The following is a 27,009-nucleotide window of genomic DNA, read 5'->3' on the forward strand; positions in this document are numbered from 1 at the left end:
TCTTTCCGCTTTCTACAGATCACAAGATTTGAAGACACCAGTTTACAATAGAAAACAACTGAGAAATAAAAGAAAACCTCATGACATTGGCCTACATCCTGAGGCTGTAACTTTGCAATACAGTCTAAATCTTTGTTGGGAACAAAGACTTCTGATTCACATAAACCAGATCATCAGGGCTCCTCTTAAAACTTCAGAGGATTCTGTAGCTTCAAGAAACAACCTTATCTCCTAACCATCATCTTGTCCCATGACAGAAGCTGCTTACCAGCGAGAGAGTGAAGGGGTTGTTAGGTCTGTGATCAGTCTCGTATAAGATGGCCAGTGTAGCTGCTTTAACACCAATAGCAGAAGAAACCTTTCCCACTGTTCTCTGACAATCATCAGCAAAGAAATGAAGGGGGAAAAGGAGAATAGAAAGAAAAAGAAGAAATGTTCAAACCATAGTGGAGAGTGATACAGATATGAAAGTGAAAAAGCAAATACGTTTTAAATCAAATGTAAATTAAAACGTAACCAAATTTACAATATTAAATGCATTGTTTTTTTCATTAAGGTTCTCTCATTTTTTTTTTTTTTAAGAAACTATGCCCTATTTCTATACCCCTATTTAATAGATTTCTATCTAGATACAAGAAATGCTTGTATCAGCAAACTACTACATAAAAATTACGATTGTGTTCTTTCATGCATTCAATGTGTAACAAATAAAGGAGCGATGTGCTCATTTTATAACGTAAATTATGCAAAAAATGTTTTTACACTGGCCCTAGTTAGAAACCAATTAATTTTCTGAATCGTACAAAATATGAAGGAAAACATAACTGCTTTATCAATGGTAAAACATCAAAAGGTTAAGGCCAGTGTATTATTTTGTTCGGTGTACTAGCAGCCTGAATACCTGTTTGGAGGGGTCAAGGCACTCTACACGTCTGATTTCAGAGCGATCTGTGTGTTTATCGTGCTTCAGCTGTGTTTCTGAATCTTCACTGCACTACAACCAATAGGAAAATACCTTTCAACATTAATTACTCACAGATTCTGATATATTCTAAAATGTGACTCAAACCACAATGGAGCTCCTCTAATTACTATTATCAGTATAATCACAATGTTTTACCTGCTGGTGTTGAACTGAAGGAACAGGAGACAGACGACAGGAAAGAGTAGAGGATTCTGGGATAGCGTGAAATGAGAAGGCTTTGGAAGGAGAGGAGGAAACAGCAGAAGAGCTTTCATCTGCCTGTGTGAGGAGAGCAGGAAGATGTAGAAAAAAGAAACTTGTAAAAAAAGAAATCACAATCTTAAGATTATACAGAAACCTAACACTGTAAGATGACAGAAGTGGAGGACAGACGTAAAATAATGATTAAAAAATAAATTACCACTACTACTAGTAACAAATTAATTATTATTATTATTATTATTATTATTATTATTATAGCTACTAGTAAAATACAGGATTATTTTAAAATATTTAGTTATAATTAATAAAATACTGCTACTACTAAAAATAAATTGTATTGAGTAATATTTAGTGCAAATTATACTAAAACATATGTATTAAATAACATTTTATAATTAATAAATAAAATATGAAATATTTAGTTACAATAAATAAGCTTAACACTACTACTACAAATATATTAAATATGAATCATAAATTAATCATGATGAGTTATAAATATGTATCATATGAATCATGATGAGTTATAAATATGATAATACGAATACAATTATAATAACATTAGTGGTTTAATAATATTTAATTTTGAATTTAAGAAAATTATTTTAAATTTAAAAAATATTTAAACTAAAAAAAGAATAAAAATTTAAATATTTCATTATTTTAATTTGTTTTTAAATAAAAAAAATATTATAACATTTGAATTAATCCGTTATTATTGTGAGTGGAGCTGATATTGAAATATTAATACAGTTGATTAAATATTGTTATAAAGAAATTAAAATAGTACTACTACTAAACAATACAATTATAATAATAATATTTAATAAATTATTATTATATATATATATATATATATATATATATATATATATATATATATATATATATATATATATATATATATATATATATATATAATAATAATAATAATAATAATAATAATAATAATATTTAATATATTCATTGAACTATTTTTTAAAAATCAGTTATACAACAATCATATTGGTCAAAAACCGTGAGGATCTCAGTCTCTCTCTATAGGAGAGAACGAAAAAGGGAGAGAAAGACAGAAAGAGAGAACAGAGGACTGCATTCAGCAGTGGCCAACCGTAATGTGACTATTTTATGCATTCCTGATTAGTTCTGCTGAAATGAAAGTGTGCTGACCAAACTAGGGATGCACCGATACCACTTTTTCCCAGTACTCGCCCGATACCGATACTTTTATTTTTGGTACTTGCCGATACCGAGTACCGATACTGATATTTTCATTGCATTTGTACATTTTTAAAATATTGGGTACAGAAACCAAAAGAGTATGTATAATGTTAATTGGTTAACTTCATTTATCAAATAAATACAGTCAAACCAAAATTTATTCAAACACCTTTAAAATTTCTCACACTATCATGGTTTATTCGCTATAGTTTAGAAAATGGTAATACAATATGACAAGAACTCAGAGTAAAACTGTCTGAACAAATTCAGCTTGATAATGTCAGATAACTTTGATAGAAAGGTACATAATGGATTACAATCAACCACAAATTATTCAGACAGCTGTATGACAATATTTACACAACTACCAATACTCTGTCGGGCCACCCTTAGCCTTAATGACAGCCTGGAGTCTCCTGGGCATGCTGTAAACCAGGTTCATGCAAACCTGAACTTCAGTTCGGTCTGAATCATTTTTTGTCCCAGATGTGTATCAATTTTACTGGTAGTCCACTGTATGAAGAATTTTTGGTTATATGTCACAGTTTACTTTATTTTGATTTGACTGTATAATATCTTCGGTTATTTTCACACTTAATTATGCCAATTAAAATGTATTTTACAAGTTTTTTTTTACTTTCACTGTTCATTTTTTTGCATCATCTTTAATAGCATTAGAGCTGCTCCATTGTAGCGGCTCAGTACTGTAATTACGCATTTTGCTGTAATAATGCAAGGAACCACTCGTTATAGATCTCCTAACTGTGATATTTTCAGAAATAAGTTGCTTTTTTTCATCCGAAACGTGCTGCAATTTATATTCCAAAGCCACTCATATAATGCATAACCACTCATGAAGAAAGCAAAACACGCACAACGTGCGCACGCATTAACATTAATTTCATTGCATGCATATACTTTGTAGACATACTTAATCTCTAATAACTCCATTCTGCTGTCTGTTGTTCTGTTGTCTGAATATGGCACTTATCACATGCTGTGTGGTATCGGCGTTTGGTAACGGGGCATTTTAACGAGTACGAGTACAGGAGCTCAGTATCGGTGCATCCCTAGACCAAACAAACTGTTCTGCGTTTCTTCTGCCTCAGTTGTTGCGCTCAATAATTATATAAGTCAGGATGAAAAAGAAAAGGTCACTGCAAATAAAGCATGGAGAAAGAGAGAGACCACCGGATGCTGGCACATTAAATCCTTTCAAGGGAAAGGACAAAAACCAAAACGCAACACACAGCACTTGTTAAAACACACTAAACCGGCCACTGAAGTTTCGTGAGCACACCGTAAGCAGGGCTGTACCAACATGCTTTAGTGTTACTAACACAATCCAACCATAAGTTTTGCTTCACCTGAGTTTGAGGTGGTTTGCCAGTGAAAAGACAGCTCAGTTGCTGAGCTCGCTCTTTAATGCTCTTTTTGTTGAACTGTCTAGTAATTTCAGAATGCACTTTTCTCTGCAAAGTATTCAAAGGCAAAAGAGACAGAAAGCATCACAAGAGAGGAAGGAAGTTAAACCAAGACTGTAGCAATAATAGGTAGTCAGAAATGTAATAGGTTTGGATTGATGCATCACACCATTCACCTGACTGACTTCCTCTTCCAGCTTCTGTAGGCACTGCAACATGCCGCCCAGGGCTGGTGTGAATGATGGGAGTGAATCTGAGGGGTCTGCCGGCTGGAGCACTTTGAAGGGAATGTGAGGAGATCTGGGACGAGATTCACTGACTTGATAACTTGAGGGAATTCCAGTGAGCTTGAGAGTGTGGTGAACGCTAGTAGTTTTATAGTTGGACTGGATTTCTGTGTGACCGTGACTGGACTGGATTTCTATACGGTGGTCAGAATGGTGGGTCTCATTCTGCGTGTGAGATTCCAGCAGTCTTAGATAAGGAGAAGGCTGGAAGGACACAGGTGAAAATTTGTCAAAGCTAAAGCCAGATTCAGTCAAGGGATGCATGATATATTGGTTATCGTATTGGTAGATACTGGATATTTTTACATTTAGATCATATAGCGCTAACTAACCTACAGTGAAAAAATGTAATAACACTTAAATATAATCTTTAGCAAATTGAATAAAAAAAATCATTCAGAGTTCACATTTTAATGTTGTGATGCCTAAAATTATTTAATAAATAATCTTAATAGTCGATAAAATAGTCTTAAATAGTCTTTAAAAAAAAAAGTCTAAATTTATTACTTTAAATGACTGTTCTAAAAATAACATACCACAAAAATGACATTTAATATGATTTACACAAGTTGTGTTGTGTTCCTGGATCAGCATCCACTGTTGTTTCTGGAACATCAATGAATGACTGAATGTGGAAAACGCATACAGAATGATTGATTGATAGGAATGTTATTCAAGGAAATGTCGATCTAGTGACATGGTCTACTCGTGTAAATCACGTTGCGTCATGGATATGCATCACGTTAGCAGTGGACACACAATGGAATCAATACACTGCTGCATGGGATTGTGGGTGATGTGGAATGATGGATCTTTCCCGCTGGCGGAGCATACCTGCCATTTTGGTTTGGGTGGAGGGGGTGTGGGCTGGCTCTTAGGTTTGGCAAAGCGCAGGTTTTCTGTCATGTCCAGAGATACGGGTTTGTCAGTCTCAGATTCAGACTAGTTTCGGTAATATTGCACCCGGGGAGATAGAAAGAGATTGAAGATGCAGAAAGAAACAGGACGGAAAGGAAGATAAAATCAGAGGGAAGCTAGAAAAGCCACAGAAAAAGGAAAGTAAATGTAAGAGTAGAACAACTGAATGAAACGGCATAAAATGCTTAATAGCACAGATTTGCTTATGATCAACAACTCGACTGCACTGCACAGAAATTTCATTAGCTGCTCATATTCAATTATGATGTATTAACACTCCATGAGTGACCTACATCCTTTAAGCCTATAATTGAGCAGCCAGACCGTTTAATGACCGCTGCTAATCTCAAAAAAGGAAAGCCGGCTGCAGAAAAACAGCAGGAGGACTGTAAGGAAAAAAATAAATAAAAAAAAAAAAAAAAAAAAAAAAAAAAAAAAAAAAAAATCACAATTACACTGCATTAAGGGATTACTAGAGATAAAAACAATCATTCTTCTGGTTTCAACTTTTTCTGTAAATAATATACGCATACTTTTTGAAAATACGTATTTATAGAAATGTTATTGTTTTTGTAGTTTTAGGCTAATTTTAGTTTTCTAAAATTGACTAGCAAAACATTTGTCATTTTAAGCGTTTTTAATTTTCAATTTTTACATTTTGATCATTTAGTGCTAACTAACCTACAGTGAATCTTAAAACCCCACTTATTTAATAACACTGTTAAATGGATATTTTAAGAATTGGCTAAATATTCTATATTCCATTTTTTGAATGATAATTGTGATGTCTACATTCACTTATAGCAGCAATTTACTTAGTTTAAGTGTTTTATTCTGAATTTACTAAAGGAATAAACAAATTATTATAAATTGTTATTTAAAAATGTTTTCATTTTAAATATTTTATTACATTATTGAATCTTTATTAAATCACAAGTTTAAATGTGATTTTATACAACAGTTCAGTAAATAAGAAGTTAATATGGTGTTATATTTTAAACCCAATATTGTGTATTTTTGCTCAATTTTGCAGAGAACGTATTGCCTTTAAAGCCATAGCAGAACTGTTGTGCGTCTGTGAGCAACACAGCTGTGTTTAGTTTCTGAATGAATTTAGATGTATTATTATTTATTTTAAATGAATGCGTTTTGAATGAATCATGTGAATCAATGATTCAGTATCTCAATCATAGAGAGAGCCTTTCACTTCATTCGTGAATGAATCAGCCGTTTGGACGAATCGAATAAAGACATTTACTGCCACCTGCTGGCAGATTTAGTTTCTTATTTAGAGTATCAATTTATAAAAATAAATAAATAAAAAAACATTAAATGATAGTTCACCTAAAAATGTATATTCTGTCATCATTTCCTCACCCTCATGTCGTTATAAACCCCTCTTTTATGGAACATTTAACGCAAAAATAGCTTTAAATAATCTTTTGTGGGTATTTACAGTCAAATTTATTATGCGATTAATTAATCAACACATTATGTAATTAGATTAAAATGTTTAATCGACTGACAGCCCCAATTAAATTATTTTAATTTAATTGTTTTTGTTGACTGGTTCTTTTGGTAAGTTTTAGGCTAATCCTAGTTTCTAAAATTGACTAGCAAAACATTTGTTATTTTAAGTGTTACAAATTAGTAACTGGAAACACTTTACCATCAAGTTTAACTCAATAACATTATTTAACACACTACATTTTAATATACTTTTTAAATATACTGTTGTTATATTATTATGATTTATTTAATCTATACAAGTGTTACTCATGTGAGATCATAAATTAATATATGGTAATTTATGGTAATTATGGTAAAAAACGTGAATTCAACAATAATGAATTCTATAAATGCAATAACTATTGCTAAAGTCAACCTTATTGTAAAGTGTTACAGACTCTTTATCAAAGTAATGACACAGAATCCACAACTTTTCTACCAACAGCCCATGAAAAAAACAAAATTCACAACATTACTTACTTTCTTCTGTGACAAACAAAAGTCATGTTTTGAAATGCACACCATCATGCATCCAAATCGAAATATTGTGCATCTGATGAAGCAGAGGACTTACTTTCGTTGCACAAAGACAGGTATTCATACGGGTTTACAGGCACGGTTCAGGAGTCAGATTAGATCAGAGATCCCTGCTGATCATTCTACTGACTCCAGAGTATCAGTGCCACATGAGCAGTTTACAGTCTATGTTTCTGAAATACTAAAACCACAGGACAAATGAAGAGTCCACAAAGAGGCTCAATATACATCCTGTTATCATTTTAGCAGCTAAGGAGATCTTAAGGATCATAGATGAGGTAATGTCTCCTGATGGACCCTGTCTGCTTTTTTAAAGACAAGAGAAGTGGAGCTGTACCTGTCTGCGCACACCACAGCTTGGTGCATTCTCCTCAAACCTGGCCAGCAGCTGAGTTGCCATGGAGCGCACCTTATTTTCCTTCTGCTCCTCTCTCTCGCCTACAGGGGGTGCACTCTGATTGGACATTAGCTGGGTGAAGAAACAAACCAATTAGCTGAAGCAATAAACTGGGTGTTTAGAAAGATGACATGCAGGACAAGCTAATATACCTCCTCCAAATGACTGCTGGCCTTCTTCCTCTTTTTGTTGTCATTGTCTTCCAACTTTTTATCAACCTTGGGATACAGAAGTGGTAGTGTTTTACACTTGATTAGGTTTAGATGTTGGCTCAGTTTAAATTAGTTAAGTGAACAGGACAAAAATGCTACCTTTGGGATTCTTTTTCGAGGCAGAGCGTGATTTATTGAGTTGTAAAGAGAGTTTGTAGTCTTTGATGAATATTCTTCATTATTTGCATCCGTCTCTTTGGGGACACCTGCAAACACAACACAAAACTCTGGTGTAGTATCATACTCTGGTATATGTAGTGCAAATGAACAGGAAATGCTACAACTGTTTTAGCAGGACAATCATTCATACATGCATACGTCCTTATAATTGAACATTAATTATATAATATAATTACAATAGACCGTTATAATGTAATAAAATAACGTACAATAATAGCCATAATAGTATAATAGTGGTAGAAATAATTGTAATATAAAAAATATAAAATAATATTCATAATTAACTGTTACATAAACTGTTTTTAGTTCTAAAAACGTTGGCAGTATTAAGATTGCATGCACTAGATGCAACACTTCGTCAACAGCAAAATATTACATTTTACATATATCAATAAACACCCTGAACCATTATAAAATGATGCTGAAGCTTAAGGGCTTTTTATAGGTTTTTTTTTATTTTTATTTCTTTTAAGTTGGAGAACGCTCAAAGCGAGAAAACGTGCACAGCAGATGCACAAATGCACACTATCAGCAATGACACACAGCTTCACAATCTGTAAGCTACATCTGCATGCCAACATTTTTAAAATGCCTTACTCAAGAGTCATGCAGTACTATCCAGACCATTATATGAAAAACTCTTCCTCAGCATGACAGCTGCCTAATGCAGCATTTAATCTATACAAGTCTTATGACAAATGTTAAATTTTTGGATGTCCAGGGATGGACAAGCTGCTCAAATGATTAAAAACAGTCTTTGAATGGTGGCACTGGAGATCTTCCCACACTTAATTTGGAATAAAGTATATTTAAGAAGAGTTTTTTTTTTATTTAGACTTAATTTGAAGGCACAAAGTACATTTATGACATATTTCAGAATTATACTAGACTTTCAAACTTCATTTGGGTTTTTATTGAGGTACCTGTGACGGATTGAGGTGAGTTGCGGAACATCTCGTAAAATTTAGAGAGGTAGAGCACCATAATGAGCTTGTCTGGCCCTCGTTCGGCATTCATTTCCTTTCCTGTGGTGACCGGCTGGATGCCAAACTCCCGCTCTGCTACGTCAAATGCCAACTGGTTGTTTTTAGCGCAATCTGCCTCATTCAGGGAGTCAAAATCACTGGAGAGATCAAGAAGAAACCACAGAAGTGAGATACACAAGCAGATCAAATGAGAGAAAACAGGGAAAAAACCTTATCAGGTCCAAATGCATTCCATTGCACTGAGAACCTGCGTTCGCACAATCTGTATCCTTGGTGATGCATAATATTTGTCAAAAACCCTCTAACAGAATGCTGTGATGATTGGACAAGCTGATTTATGATGCATCACATCTCGCCAACACATTTTCCTTCATATCCAAAAGGAACGGCAAGGTTCATGACAGAAAGTGTGAAAATTATAATGTAACTGCCGATGTAAATCATGATGCAACCTCTGTGTTTTTCTTCCTCTTTCTTTTGGTCAATTAAATGATTCACTTCCCTATTGGTCCCTTTTGATATAATCTCTGATATATTCTGATATAATTGAAGTGAACTGAACTACTTTCACTAAGCTGCAGGGGAAGGTAAATTGAAATATCAAAGCTATTGTACAAGCAAACAACTTGTTTTGATGGCTTAGGGAAGGAGGTACCGCCACATGTGTGAGATCAAAGAGCCGCCAAATAATGGAGCATTTGTCAAACCATATGAGGGTGTGATCATGGGACTGAATGACAGCCAGTTTGTGTGTTATGTTTCGCTCACATGAGGTCCGGCCGCTGGCGGTGAATGAGGGCGCACAGAGCCAGGCCGCTCCTCCAGGAGGTCGTAAGGTCGGTCACATCCACTCCCCTGTAGCCCTGGGTCTGCTTCTGACACCACAGCAGCAGCCGGCTGGGACGCACCTCTGACTCTGAAATCAATACACACTATCATTTTACAGAGCTTTACAGTGAAACGTTTTTCCATCGTTCCAATATAAATGTATGCATTCAAAATTTTGAATGTTGACAAATTAGACAGCTTTTTATAATACCAGCCAGTGATATACACTACTGTTCAAAAGTTTGGGTCATTAAGATTTATTACTTTAATTCAGCAAAGACACATTAACTTGTTTTTAAGTGATGGTAAACATTTATAATTTAGGACTGTACAATTAATCAAATTTCTAATCACGATTACATTTACAGATGCCACAATTACGTATAATAGTGGTAGAAATAATTGTAATATAAAAAATATAAAATAATATTCATAATTAACTGTTACATAATAAACTGTTTTTAGTTCTAAAAACGTTGGCAGTATTAAGATTGCATGCACTAGATACAACACTTCGTCAACAGCAAAATATTACATTTTACATATATCAATAAACACCCTGAACCATTATAAAATGATGCTGAAGCTTAAGGGCTTTTTATAGGGTTTTTATATACACTACTGTTCAAAAGTTTGGGTCATTAAGATTTATTACTTTAATTCAGCAAAGACAGCAAATTTTTTTTTTAAGTGATGGTAAACATTTATAATTTAGGACTGTACAATTAATCAAATTTCTAATCGCGATTACATTTACAGATGCCACAATTACGTAATCGTTCAAAGCAGCAATTAATCGTTAAATCCATTTATGTTATTCTGCGTGTTTAAGGTGTGATTTTTTTCTTTCTACAGATTATCTCAAAGGTTTTTCCATTGTTTTAATTTTAGTGTAACCTTGTAGTACCATGCATATTTTTACTTTATTTAAAAGAAACCAATCCAATGTATAGTTGACATAAAAGTTATCAGTTAGAGTGTTTTCAGCTTGTTTATTTTCATCTAAAAATATGGCATGTGTTCGCTTTAAACAATGGTATAAACATCATTCAATGTAAATTGTGATAATTGTAATATGTACCTCACAATTGCAAGGGAATAATTGACAATTATGATTTGTCATAATCATGCAGCCCTATTTGTAATGTTACAAAACATTTCTATTTCAAATAAATAGTTCTTTTAAACTTTGTCTATCCATCCATCCATTGTGCATTGTTTTGAAGTGCACTCTGTAATTTAGAAAATATAAATGTTTTTATATCTTACGGTCAAGAAATAAATAAAGTGGACTTGTATTACCCTAAATGGGTGTGTTTGTGTAATATAGTTGTCTTATAAAACTGGGATTATACAATATATTGGCTCTGTGACAAATTGCTTTTGAAAGTTGCTGTAGTGTCTGCTAAACACACACACACATATACTGTATATAGTCTGAGTGATAAGATTCACTACAAGTCCACACATGCTTTTGTTGACCCTTTAAGTCATGTAACATGACCCTTTTGATTGAGTAGAGGGTGTGGGAATTATTGTTCCTATGAGGCCACATCCAGGTGAGCCAGTATAAAACAAATATGGATCTTGTGGCATCACTACATCCTATTTCTCAATTATAGTAAAATGAAACCAAATGAGATTTTAAGAGTTGGGTTGACACTAATCCTATATTGTAGTTATGAAACGAGTTAAATTTTCAATATGAAGTTTTATAAAGAGCTTTTGTGTCAACAGTAGCACAATCAAGGGGAACCATTACCTGATATTGCTCTCTTTTTCCATCAATTTTAAGAGAAAATGCAGAAATAAGACAAAATTGCAAGTTGTTGCAAACCAAAAGCAGGGATTACTTGAAGTTGCATTGATTCTTGTGACTGCAGTCCCCTGAAAGGACTGTTTCAGCAAAAGAGAATCAGGCCGTCAAATTTGCTGTCATCTCGTAAGACACACAATCCTGAATCTACCTTGTCTGGAGAGGTTTACAGATCTGCGTGTGGGTTCACTGCGCTCCAGAGAACTCAAGTCCTGCTCGCCGTTAATGTACAGATGCCGCACCTGAGACAGGAAGTTTAGAATTTAGACGAGGAAGACAGATGCATATAGATCTATATATATTGATAATGAGTCTCACCTGATGTGGTCGTACGCAGGTGGAGTTGAGGTTGGGGTAACGTGTGGCTGGGTCTATGGTGTACTGCTCAAAGTTTTTTGAGATGTTTTCTGCAGTCGTCTGAGGCAGCAGCCTGTAGAGGCTTTCCCTATAATAAACAAACAAAGAGGACATTAGGTCAAGACAAACAAATTATTAAAAAACATGTTTCACTGGTTGATGGAGTGTGTTCGCACCTCTCTGACAGAAGATCAAGGGGCCCTTTGCCCTGAGCCCAACCCTTTATCATCCACACTGTGTCAAAGGCAGCCAGAAACCCTCGAGCACATCCTGTACCCATAGGCCAGAAAGGCTGGAGACCAATGAGACAGAGAGAAAACATTTCATGTTTACAGGCAACTCTAAACAAAACACTGTACAGTCAAGTGAAGTAAATTAAACTACCTTTTCCTATGTTTAATTTCAGACATACTGTGGGGTCTAAGTGTCCAAAAAAAAAAATATATATATATAAAAAAAAAAACATTTTAAACCACAAAATAAATGGAAATTTTGGAATGTTCAAACTTAAAAAAAAAAAAAAAAGGTTAACATTTAAAATGAATAAATTTACGTTTTATGCAGCTTAAAAGTTGCTATTACTAAGGCAAAAGGAGAATAATGATATCCTAACATTTATGTTAATGTTTTACTCTAATTATTATGATAACATACAACACATAATTAATTCAAATATATGTTAATACAATTAGTTTTTTTAAAATTCTAATTAAATTAGAAAAACTGATGAAATTAAAAATTTAACTATATGAGACATATGATGACACCTACCTCCAGCAGACTATCTCCAACCAGCGCCACCAGCAGCTGATGGCCGCTCTTTTCCCTCACCAGCGCGGCGTTCTCTGAGGCATACATGCAGGTGAAGTCAAACATAGCTACATCTGGCTGGCCGTAGTGGTTGATGGCATAATCCAAAGAAGGAAGCTGGTAGTTTGTGGCAAAATCTGCAGCCTCACGGGCGTAAGAGAGCAAAGCCTCTTGGTTTACGTTGTCGCTTGCCAACAGCCGTTCAGTCTCAATATAGTCCTGGGAAAGGAAAAAACATACTTTTAAATGAAAAATTATGACCAAAATAATATTTTTTATATATTTTGTTAGATTTTAAATTTACATTTTTTGTTTTATTTTATTTTGTTATTTTAATTTAATTTATTTTTTTATTATTGCATTTTTTTGTTTTATTTTGTTATTTTATTATTTATTTTATTTTATATTTTTATGCAATACATCTAAATACATTTTAGGACCACTGTTATAGCTGAGATCAGTTTAAGGGTTTAAGGTGCACGTGCAGGATGTTCAGTAATCAAACAAGCTTATCAAGTCATGTCAAAACAATAGGGCAAATTTGAATGCAACAAATAGCTTAAAATTAAGTGGATTGCACAGCAGCAGCATCATCATTATTATTATTATTATTATTATTATTATGCTGGAGTGATGAGCTGGGTTTTTACAGTCTCCACTGTGAGTACTGGGGCCGCTGTCCAAGGGCGTGTGAGTTTAAAATGCCAGACAAACTCCAAACACTCAAAGAGCTTCAGTCACTAAGCTGCGGTGCAGTAATATCCTGTATTACACTCCATGTCTGACACAGATGCCAACACAAGGCTTCCTGATAGTTTCTTTTCATAGTAAACGCGAAAAATTTCCTTCTAATGCTTTCAGAGAGATTTTTACATGTATGATATGGTTTGCAAATTAAGCTTATAATAGTTATTAAAGACCAACTTTAATCCTAACCTTGCTGCTAAAAGAAGTCAAAAATTAAAAATAAATAAAAAACTAAAAATTAGATAACACTAAACAGCATGACAACAAATATGCCTACTACCATGAGACATGCTTTACAAATGAATATACATATCTATAAAATTACTTGATATTACTCAAATTTTTACTCACATTGATGATGACACCCTTGTCCAGCAAGCTCTGTTTCTTTGCAGTCATGACAAAGTAGTGCGTGTTGTCCTTGTAATAGACAATGTTTTCCAAATCAATGCCTGTACAAAAGATAAATAAGGTCCATTAGCATGATTGTGCGACTGTTTTGTTGCTGGTGTTTGTTGCTCTATTATTAACTTTGATGAGAGCATATTCAAAATGACATCTGCCTCAGAAGGAGTGGACTTTAAGGAGTGGAACCATTACACACTGATGCTAATAATGTGTCAGGATTTGTATTTCATTTGTATTTTAAAAACATTACAGAATGTGTTATGGTTTTTAAAGAATGCACATTTTGTTTCGGTCATGCATGAACTTCACCACACCTGTCTCCTCCTTGAGCTCCAAGAAGAACTTCTGATTGAAGATGAAGGCCACTCCGCTGATCTCCTCCACTTTGGCCTCAGCTGTCGTGTTGCGATTGATGAAGTTTGCAGTGATGGCGATGGCTAGTTTCCCTCTGAACTCCTTTCTCCTGAAGCCTGGAGTAGAGAGAGAAACATAATGCTTTGCATTCATAGTTTTCATTTAGTGTTGATTGCTAACAGAAGCATCACTAAAAAAAAAAAAAAAAAAAAAAAAAAAAAATCACTTGAAAATAAATACTTTTTTTACTGATATGTATAAGATAAGATGCAAGGTGCTTTAAAATCAATAGATAAGGTAATTGCTAAGGCAGCGTATATTTGCAAAAATAAAAGGGCAAGACCTTTCAGGTCACGCGGATCCGTTTTCACAACAACAAATTACACAATACAGTCTTTGCACCTTTCTGTGTGATAAAAGCAACATAATATCTTCTCTTTTCATGGTAGCACTTATACACCAAGTGCTTCTTTACTACCACTATCCCACATAAAAACAATGGATGTGTGAAGTCTGGGTGTAATTTAGCACAGCATGGTTCAAAAAGTTTTCTTGTTCTAACTTGAAGAGCCGATTTAAGTCTGATCTAGGATCTGCCTTTCTGCTCGATGTCTGTGAACTCCACTAACTGTGTCAGCAGGAAGCAATGAAATGAGTCCCGCTCCACCCCTGCTGTAGTGAGTTAACAAACTTCCTGTCAAACACATAGAGCTGACCCGTGTTCTCGAGGAATGGGAGACTGAATGTAGGGCAGAGAGTTTTTGGAAATTGGAGTCACTGGGGCAATTTTCTTGACCGAGTGAACATGTTAAAGCCTTTTAGCAGGTTTATTATGCTTGAGAGAGAGCCAAATCTCGTAAGATGAAAAGATTCAAGTCTGAAAGTGCTAAATATGTGCCATTCACTAAGACATTTGCACAGTGTATTTTTTTCTGCTATAGTGTTCTAAGATGTTAGTTCGGTCCACCATATGATCTCTGGCAAACAAAACCCAAAAATATACCATAACTTGCTTAAAGAAGACAACTGAAATGTTTGTATGTGGAAGCAGGCACAATTAATCCCACCCAACATAACCAAGATTTTAAATATACTTTTATATTGCAATAATTTCACATGCAATCCTCAAATGAATGTAGAAACAACAAAGACAGTACATTTTTTAAATATTTGTTTAGTGGCATCTTTTTTTTTTTGACTGAAGGAGAGCATCACTGATACCAATACTATGAAATAGTTTTTTTTCCTAATGTTTAACCATTGAAATATCCATTTAACATTACAGTGTAATTGAGAGCTATTAATTTTAATACTTAATAGACTTTAAAAACAACAACTTCTAATTTAAGTGAAATTAAAACAGTTAAAAGAAAAACTGTTAAAAATTGATAATATAGAAAAATATAGATGAATCCTTAAAGCTACAAAGGTTATTGTCTCTTTTTTTCTTTTGTTCTTTGATTAACAGACATCATAGCTGGTTATTAGGTTATTTGGCTGCTATTACTTTAAGAGCTGCTGCTGCTGAACGTAACACGGATCTGACACGCATCATATCTTCTCACAACTCTTTACCTTTTCTGACCCACTTCTGATCTTAAAGCCTCTATAATGAGCTGTCAAGTTAAATCGAGTATGTTAGATGAGAGAGACAGTGCTGTGGTGCTCCAGGACAGTTTTAAAACCTCTTTCAGAGACATGTTCTTAAATGTGACTCATATATAACAAATACTTACAGTCATGCAGTTTTAAGGCAGTGTTAATCACCTTTTTAGCGACTTCATGACTTAACTGACGACATAACTACGACATTGCATGCTCGTAGTTTCTTTCGCGCTTTAATACAAAATTAAATACAGCATGTGCTGCGGCCGCCACATTTGTGCATGCAGTTGGAGAGCATGTGTTACGAGCACAGTATAATGACAGGCTGACAGGACAGGAAAATTAGTTTTTGCTGACATAATTATGGCCTGAAACATCTCATCTGACTGCAGTTCACTGATGTTCCACTGAAGCTCCTCGTCACCTGTAGCTTTTCAAAGCTCGTTTGACTAGTGCCTGTTGCTGAGGCAAAGTTGGAGAGCAATCCTAGCCCCACCACCGTGTTAAATATTTTTAACATTGTTAAACTGGAAAAATTAAGCACATGCGTTAACATGCTAATTTTGACAGCGATTAGACAGATAGACAGACAGGCAGACAGACAGACAATATCCTGGGAATAAAACCCTTGACATTGGCCATAATTTGCAAATATATGCTGCCTTAGCAAATACCTTTGCGTTAACTGTTACCATCAGGTTCTGCCAGTTGAGTTTCAGGAATATTTCAGGTAAGATTAATATTGATTCCTTAGAGGAAGTAAAGTTTTTTTTACACGGATATGTTTGTTTAGAAGATATGATCATTTCACTGCAAACAGAGTTCCTTCATTTACAATAGGATACATTAATATGCACACATAGCACAATTAACCTCAAATGATTTATGGAAACAGAAAACCCCCTCCATTTCAAACCCAAGCCTTTTAGAAACTATGTAGGGTGAAATGGAAAATTTTATTTTTAGTTTTATATAAACTGCGTAAATATTTGCTCACCATCAAGAGTGCTTCTCCTTCCATCTGCGCCAATGATCACATCAAACTCATAGTCTGAGACGGGGTGATCGGCCGGCCGGACCTCCGCCCTCCATCCAGGCCCTGGAATGCAGACACCTGGTCAAAGAAGCTCAAAGAAAAACAAAATAACTTGGCCTTTCTTTTGTTTACTGCAGCTTTAAAAGTACAGCCAGCTCAGTGTGTGAAGCCACCAGGGAAAAAAGCTTACTTGTATCTGGAAACACAACCTTCATGTTCCATCCATGTGTGACGCCTGTATAATTTGACGCAAGGCCAGCGATGCTCTTTTGACCAGCAATGCATAGCAGGAGAGGCGCTATAGACCCTAATGACCCCTGACTTTATATATAGTACAGAACTGAAGGTTTATCATTTTCACAATGCAGACTGGTGAGTGCCATTGACGTGGAGGAACGACACAAACCTTCTCGGTATCAGTCGTGTATGTGCGTCAAGGGTACATAGTGGGAAGGTGTCAGTTTTCGTGATCTAGTTTAGCCCTGCTTTTGCTTCCATAAATCTATTAGGATCTTGAAGTAGGAAGTTACAACAATCCCTGGGTAAATTGACATTCAACCAATGTTAGGCCCATTGTAGGTGTTAAAATTACACTTTTAAAAAAGAAAATTATGAGCATTCCCTAACCAGCTTTGTTAAATAAGCTGCAAGAAATATAGCCCAGAGCGTAAACAGAGTAGATGAATTTGAAAACCGGTTTACAGCTTCTTTCTGTCTGTGATCTCATTCCTAAACACACTGTCCTGGGTGTGCGTGGGGATATGTGTGTAGGGCGACTGGCAAAAGGGTGTGCAAATCTGCCAAGAAATGACATAAGATGAAAGGTAATGATTACCCAACCCTTTCCAGACCACATGAGGTGTAAAGAAAACAGGTGACGGGTTGTCTTGGACATATTTATAGATATTTTATGGCTGTGTGGGATTATATGATGATGATGATGATGTCTGTCAGTGTGTATTGTGGAAAGTAAATGTAGTCCTCAAAGCTAGATGTCATGATTTGCCAATTACCAGCAGTGCCTTGGTCCTCAGGCGGCTCGAGAAGCTTGGCAAACTCCACGTTGAAGTGCACCTCAACCCCAACAATGAGAGAAATCTTTAACAGCATGAGTTGCAGCTGACGAATACCTGAAAATATTAGAAAGTCACCATCAGTTCCACTAGGAAAGAAACAGATTTATACTGTTCATTTTGTCATGTACTATTACAGAGGATGTGCTGGTGTTGGAGACATTACAATAATGTTGATGTGTTTGTGAGGCTGAATCAAATGTGATGAGATTATAAAAAACTGGGTGAAAAAAAATAAAAATTAAAAAATTTAAATACAGCACAAAAAAAAAAAAAAAAAAAAAAAAAAAAAAAAAACTACAGACAGAAAAAAAGAACATAAAAAGCCCAGAACAAAAAACAAAAGCACAGAATATAAAAAGGCACAAAAAAAAACAAAAAACATCTTTCTGTTGTGCTGTTTTAATGGCTAAAAAAAAAAAAAACTAAACTAAATGCACAGAACAAAACAAAAACACATTATGTTAATAAAATAAAACAAAACTGAACAAAAAAAGCACCAACATAAATAAATGCATTAAAAAAAAAAATTATGTTGTGCTATCTTAATGGTTGCTTGCAAAATCATACAGCATAACCAATGCCGTCTGATTCATAAACAACTGACTCTCAAAGCCACAAGTTATCAATTCTCAGACAGCATCCAGTATTTTTAAAGAGATAAGCATGGAAAAATACATTTGCATAATCCCACCTACTCTGAATGTTTTACATATCTTTTGGTTGGGTTGGACAAGTCCTATCTCAGGGACCATAAAGAGGAACATATCAGACTTACAATAGGTTCAAGTTGGCAGAGCATGAAAGAAAAAGTGTGTCTAAAAAAAAAAAAATTCCATCAAGCTCATTCGCTAATCTCTGCATGTGATTGCAACATCTGATGAAACCATATCTTGTTTTCCTGTTATGGTATCTCTCAATGACTTGAAGCGATATCAGTGAAGAGTAGCTGTAACTAAATTTTGCTTTCTGGTTAGAATGAAAACAGATTTGACCTACTGATGTGGTCGATAGATCCAGCACAGAACTTTCCATAGAACCTCTTGGCTCCAAGGTCCCTGAGGTCTTGGATGGTGTAAGGCCAAAGGTGCAGGACATTGTTCCTGGAGAAGGTGTCTCTTTTTTCAATCACCACCACCTTGGCACCAAGCAAAGCCAGCTCTATGGCAGTCCGAAAGCCGCAGGGACCACCACCAATGATTAGACACTGTGGAAACACAAAAGCTTGGCATTATTTAAAGGACTTTTTTTGAATGACACTGTTGGGCATTTTTTGGACAGCGTCTACAAGTGGAAGCAAAGATTCACTCCAAACACGTCAACTTCCTGACCAATCAAAACCAATTTTGGTTCTTCTGGCACAATCAAATGCTATGATTTCACCTCCCCACTTGTCACTTTAAACCCAATCCAAGCAAGTTCAAACACAAACCAGGACTGGGTAACGTCTCTACTTGTCTCTCTTAACAAAGCAGGGATTATGACTGTAGTTTCTGAGAAAAACACGACAAGTGTTATGGTTACTTGACCTAATATGGTGTACAAACTCACATATCCATAAAAGGCTGGTTCAAAAGTGGTCATAAAATGGCTAAAACACTTTAATCACACTTTTATTACCTGTCATTAGATGGCAAGGGCGTGTAACAGTGAGGAGAGAAGGAAATATTGAACACAAAATGAATTGCTGCACTAACCTGGTGGTGTTTATATGGAAAGACAATTTCAAAGTTTTGGCTTTGGGAAATGTAACAGTTTGACCATTTATGTCCACATATGACAATCATTTTCACATTAGAGGTGTCTGAACAAGGTGCATTTATAAAATGAACTCTTTAAGCTTAAATATGCAATTCATATATTTAAAGTTATAGTTCACCAAAAATGAAAATTCTGTCATTAATTACTCACACTCATGCCGTTCCAAACCCATAAGACCTTCGTTCATCTTCAGAACACAAATTAAGATATTTTTGATTAAATCTGAGAGCTTTCTGACCCTGCATACACAGCAACGCAACTGCAACGTTCAAGGTCCAGCTCTGACAGACACAGAAGAGAAGAAATTGTTAAATAAAGTCGTTATATTTGTTTTCGCTTTGCACAAAAAGTATTCTCGTAGCTTCATGACATTAAGGTTGTACCACTGATGTCACATGGACTATTTTAACAATGTCCTTACTACCTTTTTGGGCCTTGAAAGTGGTAGTTGCGTTGGGTCAGGGTCAGAAAGCTCTTGGATTTCATGAAAACTTCATTTGTGTTCTGAAGATGAACGAAGGTCTTACAGGTTTGGAAAGACATGAGGGTGAGTAGTAATTAACGACAGAATTTTCATTTTTGGGTGAACTATCCCTTTAAGAGGAATTGAATATTCACTTCAGCAATTCAGGAATGTTCTTCTTTGCACATGAACAACTTTAGTTTTGTGTAACCAACCAAACTGCTTTTACAGGAACCGCAATTTCTGCCGCAATTGTTTGACTGATGATCCCAACCTCCTGTAAGATGAGTCTGTGTGTCTACGCTTCCTGTTCCAGACATGATCCCTGGAAGAAGCGCTACTCTCAGCTTCAGACACCACTGTGGGCTTCTGTCTCTTTGCATTACTACTTTTGAAGACATTCAAAAAGGCGTTTCTGTGCCAGAGCAATGCTAACAGCAGTTGACCTGCATTCAGAAGCAAAGTTTGAGGATTAATCTTACTGTCTTTCAAGAATGGAAGACCACCGGGATAGAACAATTTGAAAATGGGGCACATCTGGGAAGCACAGTAATAACTCTGATTATCAAAAACAAACTGGATTTAAGTCACCATTTATTGTAAATCTTGCCCTCCGCATCCATTTAAAACACAAAAAAAGTGTGGTGCCAATGATGCCATGATATTGTGACATCAAGACAAGACCAAACATCATTGAATGACAAGTTGTATGAACCTTTGGATGCTTCTATTTGGAACTTGAGAGCCCAAGTTCATTTATTCATTCAAAGTTTGCATTTTTGGGTGAACTATTCCTTCTATTAGTACTGTTGTTGTGAAATAAGTCAACAAATTTGCGTGAGATAAACCTTAAGTGCACAATGCAAACCTATGCAAACAAACTACGACTTGCTCCACAAGCAATAATCATAGCATAGACCAAGATAAAACACTCAAAATAAATAGCTAAAAGCCCAGAGATTAGCATTTAATCCTTTTAAACTGACACTTAACTGCAAAACAAATATTCCTTAAAGTTTCCAATTATTTCAACACCTTATCAAGCTCAAATGAGGTCAATAAATCCACAGGCAAAACAACTATGCAAAATGCGCTAAGCACAATCTCAACATGTCTGCTAAGTGAAGTGACCTGAGATTGACTCTTCCATTGACTGTTCACAAACACCTACACAATAACACAGTGGTCTAGTTAATGCATAGCAGAATTTGACCGCTTAGAGGTAAACAAAGACTACTTATTTTCCCAGTGCATCCCAAACACTTGCTAGCATGCAGCCTCCACAAAAAGAAAGCCCAGATTAGCATGGCATGGCACGCCAACATTGAGATCATGCCATTCTCATGAGTTATAGCAACATTACGGAATCACTCTGATGAGGAAAATCATTTGTATGGGATTTGAGTGGTGTATTTTTTACAGTCAAAACATTGCTAAAGCTAACATGACGATTCGAATGTCTTAAACGCAAGCATTTTAGGCCATCTGTAGAGGTAAAATCTATTGTAAATGAGCTCTGGATCGACAAAAACCTGACTCATGACCTCGTAACCTTTGACCCTTCAGTCCAACGGTCGACTGCAGTGGAAAAATGGCTAAAACTAAATGATGCTGATCCTCACTTCCTGTTCCGTTTTATAAATAGAAAGAACACAAGATGCAGTGCCAAAACAGCCATCTCAACAGTGAACTCCATTTTTATCAGGAAAAAGTGATTTGACTAACAAATATGGATATGAAAATGAGTTGTTGTTGGTGCCATTTAAATTCTCTTTAGTTATGCAGCAAATAGTGACATTTTTAGCCAAAGAATCCCATAAATGACAACTAACAAGTTTGTCATCTTATACAACATAAGATCAATTAAAATCTCCAAATGAGCTTTCAAAGCACCTTTATTTAAAGATTTTTGTTTCCTCTAAGAAGTGTGAGATTTTAAGCACATGTCTAGAGCTCTATAGACTTACTCTGTTGTCCACACAGGCTTTGCCCTTACTGTACTCCTTGTGGCTTGCTCTCTTGTCCAGTTTTCCCCAGAGGCCTTTGGCCTTCCAGTAGGTGATGGCAGCTTTCAGGCTGCTGTAGAAGGCTCTGTGGTCGGAGGGGTTCAGCTCCAGCTGCCTGCAGAGGACGCTGAAGGCCTGCAGGGTGCCTTTACAGGTAGTGGCCTGCACGAAGTTCTCAAATAGCTGGCCGGCCTGAGACGTACGCTCGTCCTCCGTCTCCCCCATCCTTCCTCTATTTACTCACCCTTTCCCTCTGTGGACAGGGGATTCAGTCAGGGGTTGGTTGGTGCATTCCTTTTCAAGACTGGGGAAAGAAAAGGAAGAGAGGGCTTTATTTGTTTCTACACGGGGACTGAAGTGCCATAAATTTCATGATCTGCAATCAACCATCCTTATGTGGAAAAAAAAAAACATCCTATATATGGGTATACGGGTGTGGTGAAATGACTAAAAATGGTAGGCAGTTCACATTGTGTAAATTCGTTTATTGCTTTAGGGCTCTGATTGCAGCCCGTCAATGCTGTTTGTGCATAAAGGTCAATTATATCAATAAAACTGAATTGTCCTTATAAGAATTAGGGATATACACATCTACATAATTTCATAAAATGCAGGGGGATTTAAACTGGGAATAAACTTGTGAAAATGGAAAAAAAAAACATTACATTCACCAAATAATTTGGTATAATGCATAAAATTTAATACAATACATAATAGTACCAAATAATAATAAAAAAAAAGTAAAAAAAAAAAAAAAAAGTAAAACTAAAACAAGTAAATAAATAATACAAATACATGAAATTAAACCCCCCCCAAAAAAGGATCAACTTAAAAGTATTTTTATCCTGATCATTTTATTTGCTTTGCAAACAATTATTCAATTTTACGTTGTATGTGTGTATATGTATGTATGTATGTATGTATATACTGTATATGTGTGTGTGTATATATATATATACATACACACACACACACACATAAAATTAAATAAAATTAAATTAAACAAAACAAAAATAAAATATTCTACAGTCATTTAAAAAACATACAATATATAAAATAAATATATATAAAAATAAAAAAGGTCAACCATCCGTACATATGCCTAATAGCAATGTACATGTCTATGTGGACCAACTGACAATGCCTTGGTAAAAACAGTGCATACTGTCCTGAAGTACTGCTGGTAAATTAAATGAAAACGCTCTAGATTTTTAGCTGAGTGACACAAAAACACTTGGCATGTGCTGTAAAATAGGCCAGAAGAGTCGAGTGCTTGATAGGATTAATGCATGCAGAGCAAACGGGACAGAACAAAGGAATGTTTAACGAGAATCAGGACACAAGATTGGCCCAGTTGTAGACAACCTGTGAGCCAGAAAATATTTCCATACACAAAGAGCTGCCAGCACATTCTTCAAAAATTTCTCAGAAGAAGAGTATAAATATGTTTGGAACAACAAAATCATGCATTTTTGTTAAGGAAATCGATTTGTCTTCCAGTTGCGAACGAATGGTTGATTTGGGAGTGAAACCAGAGCACAGTGATATGTGAATGAACAGAGTCGGAGGTCATCTGAACGAGTGAGCAGACTTGTCAAAAGCTTGAGCCCAATAACAGTCCTGCATCTTTCTCTCCATTAACACTCCTGAAGTCTCAACAGCCTAATCAAATCTGGCAGATGGCAAGACCTTCTCATTTATCTGCAGGGTGGCATTAGCTGCTCTCTCCTGATTCCTTTGTGCAGCAGTTTCCACTGTTTGTTACCATTTTCACTGGTCCTCTACCATCAAAAACACATACAAAAATATAGCATTTCTCCAAGGACCAACAAGAGCAGTGAGTTTTGACATGTCACCAATGCTCAATGCAGTGAGTGCAGTGTGGGAAATTTCCCACTGCTAAATTTAACCATGCTTAAAATGGCAGAAGATGATATTTCTCTAAGCAAGACGTGTCAGGAAAGTTGTCCTGGCAGAAAATCATAAGAAAAACAGCAAGACGGGCCTCATTTAGAAGCTACAAATCATATCGTGTCCCTAGGAATAGCCACTTGACAGATGGCACAACTGCAAGCAAGGAAATTCAAGTTAACACCCTTTGCCACTGCCATCAAAGATATTTTTCAACAGGATCATGAACATTTGCCCATCCTGTCTATCATTAATAGTCATTGAAGACTAGCATATGCTAATGTCACAGTGACCGCCAAGCAAATTGACTCTGACAGCTCAGACCTGTGGTCTTTCAGCATAAGGACCCGACAGATATTTTTGCAGGAGCTTCAGCTTTGAGAAACCATCAAAGGGTTCAACCGCGTCCCAGTGGATTCAGCATGAAGTGGCACCACTTCAAACTGGAATTCCTAAGAGCCAACATTCCTACAACACTAATATTATTCATGTGACCTACAGGAGCACACAAACGGGAACTGACCTTCTCTACTAGAGTATGTCCACAAAGGCTGCATTTATTTGATAAAAACACAAAAACAGTAATATTGTAAAATATTACTACAATTCAATATAACGTTCCTATTTGACTATATTTCAAAAGGTAAATTTATTTCTGTGATGCAAAGCTACATTTTCAGCATAATTACTCATAATCAGTCTTCAGTGTCACATGATCCTTCAGAAATCATTCTAATATGCTAATTTGTTGTTCAAGAAACATTTCTTATTTTATTCAATGTTGAAAACAAGCAGTTATTCATGTTTGTAGAGAAAGTACACCCTACTGAGTCAATATGCATTAGTAGTTTACTGCCTGGAGTAAAAGACTATTACAGTACAGGCAAACAAAAGTAACCGGAGAGCAACGCTGCTGCCTTGGAGAGTTTGGTTACACTGGTTGAGGTGACGTTGGTAATTGTTAGCCGGCTGACTTATAAGAAACAAACATGTGTAGCATAATGTGTGCCATTAACTGTAAAGTGAAGCAATATAGGACCAGGGAAAGATTTTTTTGGATACATACAATAGATTTGGTTTGGTGGTAATGGCAAAACACATCAGTTGAAATTAGCGCTTCATAATATATTTGTAACATGATCAATTATCTGCTAATAATACAGATTATTTATTGGTATTTATTTATTGGTTTAGTCAATCTTTAAAAACCGCAATGGTGCTTGGTACTTGAAACAAAGATGTTTGACAATTTTAAAGTGTCACTGGTATTCCAGCACAAGAGGTATGAAAGAAAAACCCTGTGTGAAAGAATTTTGACATGCTTTGACATACTTCTCCAAGAACACCTGTGAAATAAAGCAAATCAAAAAGGAGTCTGAAATGGTATTTCCTTACAGGGACACTTATTCCCAATTAATTTTTCCAACACAGTCAAAAGTGCATAAAAATGTATTATTTATTTTCCTATTTGTCAGAATTAAAGGTTCATAAAAATTGTTGTGTGTGATTTTTTGCACAGTAGTTCCAGAGGGAGGATATCTGATATTGTATGAGGTCCAAGTCCTTCCTATTTGTGCACTTTTTACTGCTTTGTGGTGGACAAAGAATTCAAAGCAGCCCCTCTGGATCACATAAATGCTAAAACACTTTTTAGGATTTCAAAATATAGCTCTTAACTAAAATATAGCTCTTAAGTAGTAATTATCATAGCAAACTATCTAGAAAGAAAAAATACGCAAAGAGGCAAAATCAGCTATTTTGGGATCATGGTTCCTGAGAATGATATACAATCACTCTTGTTCCGACAAATTCTGCAAGCCACAAAACAGCACAACTTATGTGTTAGGGCATAATGAAGGGGAAGATGTAAGTCAAACCCGTAATGAGTTCTCTAGAGTAATGTGTTTAGTAGAGATTTGCTCGAGTGACAGCGAACAGGGCAACACCCATGTGGAACCAGGAATCCCTAAAGCCATCAAAATCAACAACAGGCCGAATATTCCCTCTACAATATATAACTGTTATACACTGTGTGTTGTTGTGCAAAACAAAGATGCATTGTAAGGCGTTTACATTCATATTTTCAAAGGAAAATTGATGTATGAACAAAGTCTGAATACTAGGGTAGGGCAAGAAAATATGCTATGATGACACAGTAGGCCATGTTGCATTTTGAAATTTGAGAGAAACTTATCCATCAACTAAAAGCAGCTTGTTGCACTTTACTAAATCTGGCTGTACTGCAGTATTAATGCCATAAAAGCCCAATTCTGCCAGAAGAAAAATGAAAAGGTAATTGACTCACTCATTATCACTATTTTATCCCTCACAATTACTGTACGGCTTTCTCACATTTCGTACTTCAGTTCGTGTTATTGCCATTTCTCATGACTGCGACTTTCTCACAATGCGCAACATTACATCACACAATTCCAACTGCGTTTCTCGCAATTGCAAATTTGTTTCTTTAAATTGCGAATCTGTTTCTCAGAAAACAGATTTGCGTCTTCGTTAGCGGCTTTTCTTGCAATTGCGACTCTCACAATTGCTACTTTTACATTGTATTTTTTACTTGGGTGATAATCCGTCAAAGTGACTTTTTACATTACTTTATATTTCTTTTAAAATTTTCTACAATTAATGCCCGTTCACACCAAGAATGATCTATAAAGATAACTATAAAGTTATTATAAATTCTAATGGAATAGGAAAGTCCACACCTCAACTATAATGATAACGACAGACGAATTGAACAATCAGAATCCTGCTTTAAACATGACAAAACTGCAGCGCAATGTGCTTAAAATAAACGGAATGGTTATCGTTTTTGATGTGAAAAGGCTTAGTCATTTTATTTTTCACTCTGAGGCGGACATGGGCACCCATATAACATGGAGAAATATTCTGGTGGTTCCTGCTCAGAATAGACAGCTCTCAAGTTTCAAGTTCTACCATGGTGTGATTCTATAGCCATACA

The 27,009-nt window shown here is 35.5% G+C and overlaps 1 protein-coding gene across 5 annotated transcripts in view; it reads right to left on the minus strand.

Moving 5' to 3' along the window:
* LOC306868406 (F-actin-monooxygenase mical2b-like) overlaps window positions 1-27,009 on the minus strand; it is a 49,445-nt gene that overhangs the window by 19,481 nt on the left and 2,955 nt on the right. For 2 of the 5 annotated variants that reach the window (XM_079414536.1, XM_079414539.1), the window contains exons 2-22: window positions 22,083-22,425; window positions 18,891-19,098; window positions 17,832-17,948; window positions 16,780-16,881; window positions 14,138-14,293; window positions 13,767-13,867; window positions 12,630-12,887; window positions 12,035-12,150; window positions 11,820-11,946; window positions 11,653-11,743; window positions 9,626-9,773; window positions 8,795-8,994; window positions 7,791-7,897; window positions 7,632-7,697; window positions 7,420-7,551; window positions 4,953-5,060; window positions 4,008-4,322; window positions 3,775-3,879; window positions 1,121-1,243; window positions 902-994; window positions 269-373 (exon numbers count right to left, since the gene is read on the minus strand). In XM_079414536.1, the coding sequence (XP_079270662.1) occupies window positions 269-373; window positions 902-994; window positions 1,121-1,243; window positions 3,775-3,879; window positions 4,008-4,322; window positions 4,953-5,060; window positions 7,420-7,551; window positions 7,632-7,697; window positions 7,791-7,897; window positions 8,795-8,994; window positions 9,626-9,773; window positions 11,653-11,743; window positions 11,820-11,946; window positions 12,035-12,150; window positions 12,630-12,887; window positions 13,767-13,867; window positions 14,138-14,293; window positions 16,780-16,881; window positions 17,832-17,948; window positions 18,891-19,098; window positions 22,083-22,346 (3,042 nt within the window). In that variant the 5' untranslated portion in view covers window positions 22,347-22,425. The remainder of the gene's footprint in view (window positions 1-268; window positions 374-901; window positions 995-1,120; window positions 1,244-3,774; window positions 3,880-4,007; window positions 4,323-4,952; window positions 5,061-7,419; window positions 7,552-7,631; window positions 7,698-7,790; window positions 7,898-8,794; window positions 8,995-9,625; window positions 9,774-11,652; window positions 11,744-11,819; window positions 11,947-12,034; window positions 12,151-12,629; window positions 12,888-13,766; window positions 13,868-14,137; window positions 14,294-16,779; window positions 16,882-17,831; window positions 17,949-18,890; window positions 19,099-22,082; window positions 22,426-27,009) is intronic. The other 3 variants (XM_079414537.1, XM_079414540.1, XM_079414538.1) reach the window with 2 other exon arrangements.

Source organism: Barbus barbus, assembly GCF_936440315.1.
Source record: "Barbus barbus genome assembly, chromosome: 50".
NCBI classification, from domain to species: domain Eukaryota; kingdom Metazoa; phylum Chordata; class Actinopteri; order Cypriniformes; family Cyprinidae; genus Barbus; species Barbus barbus.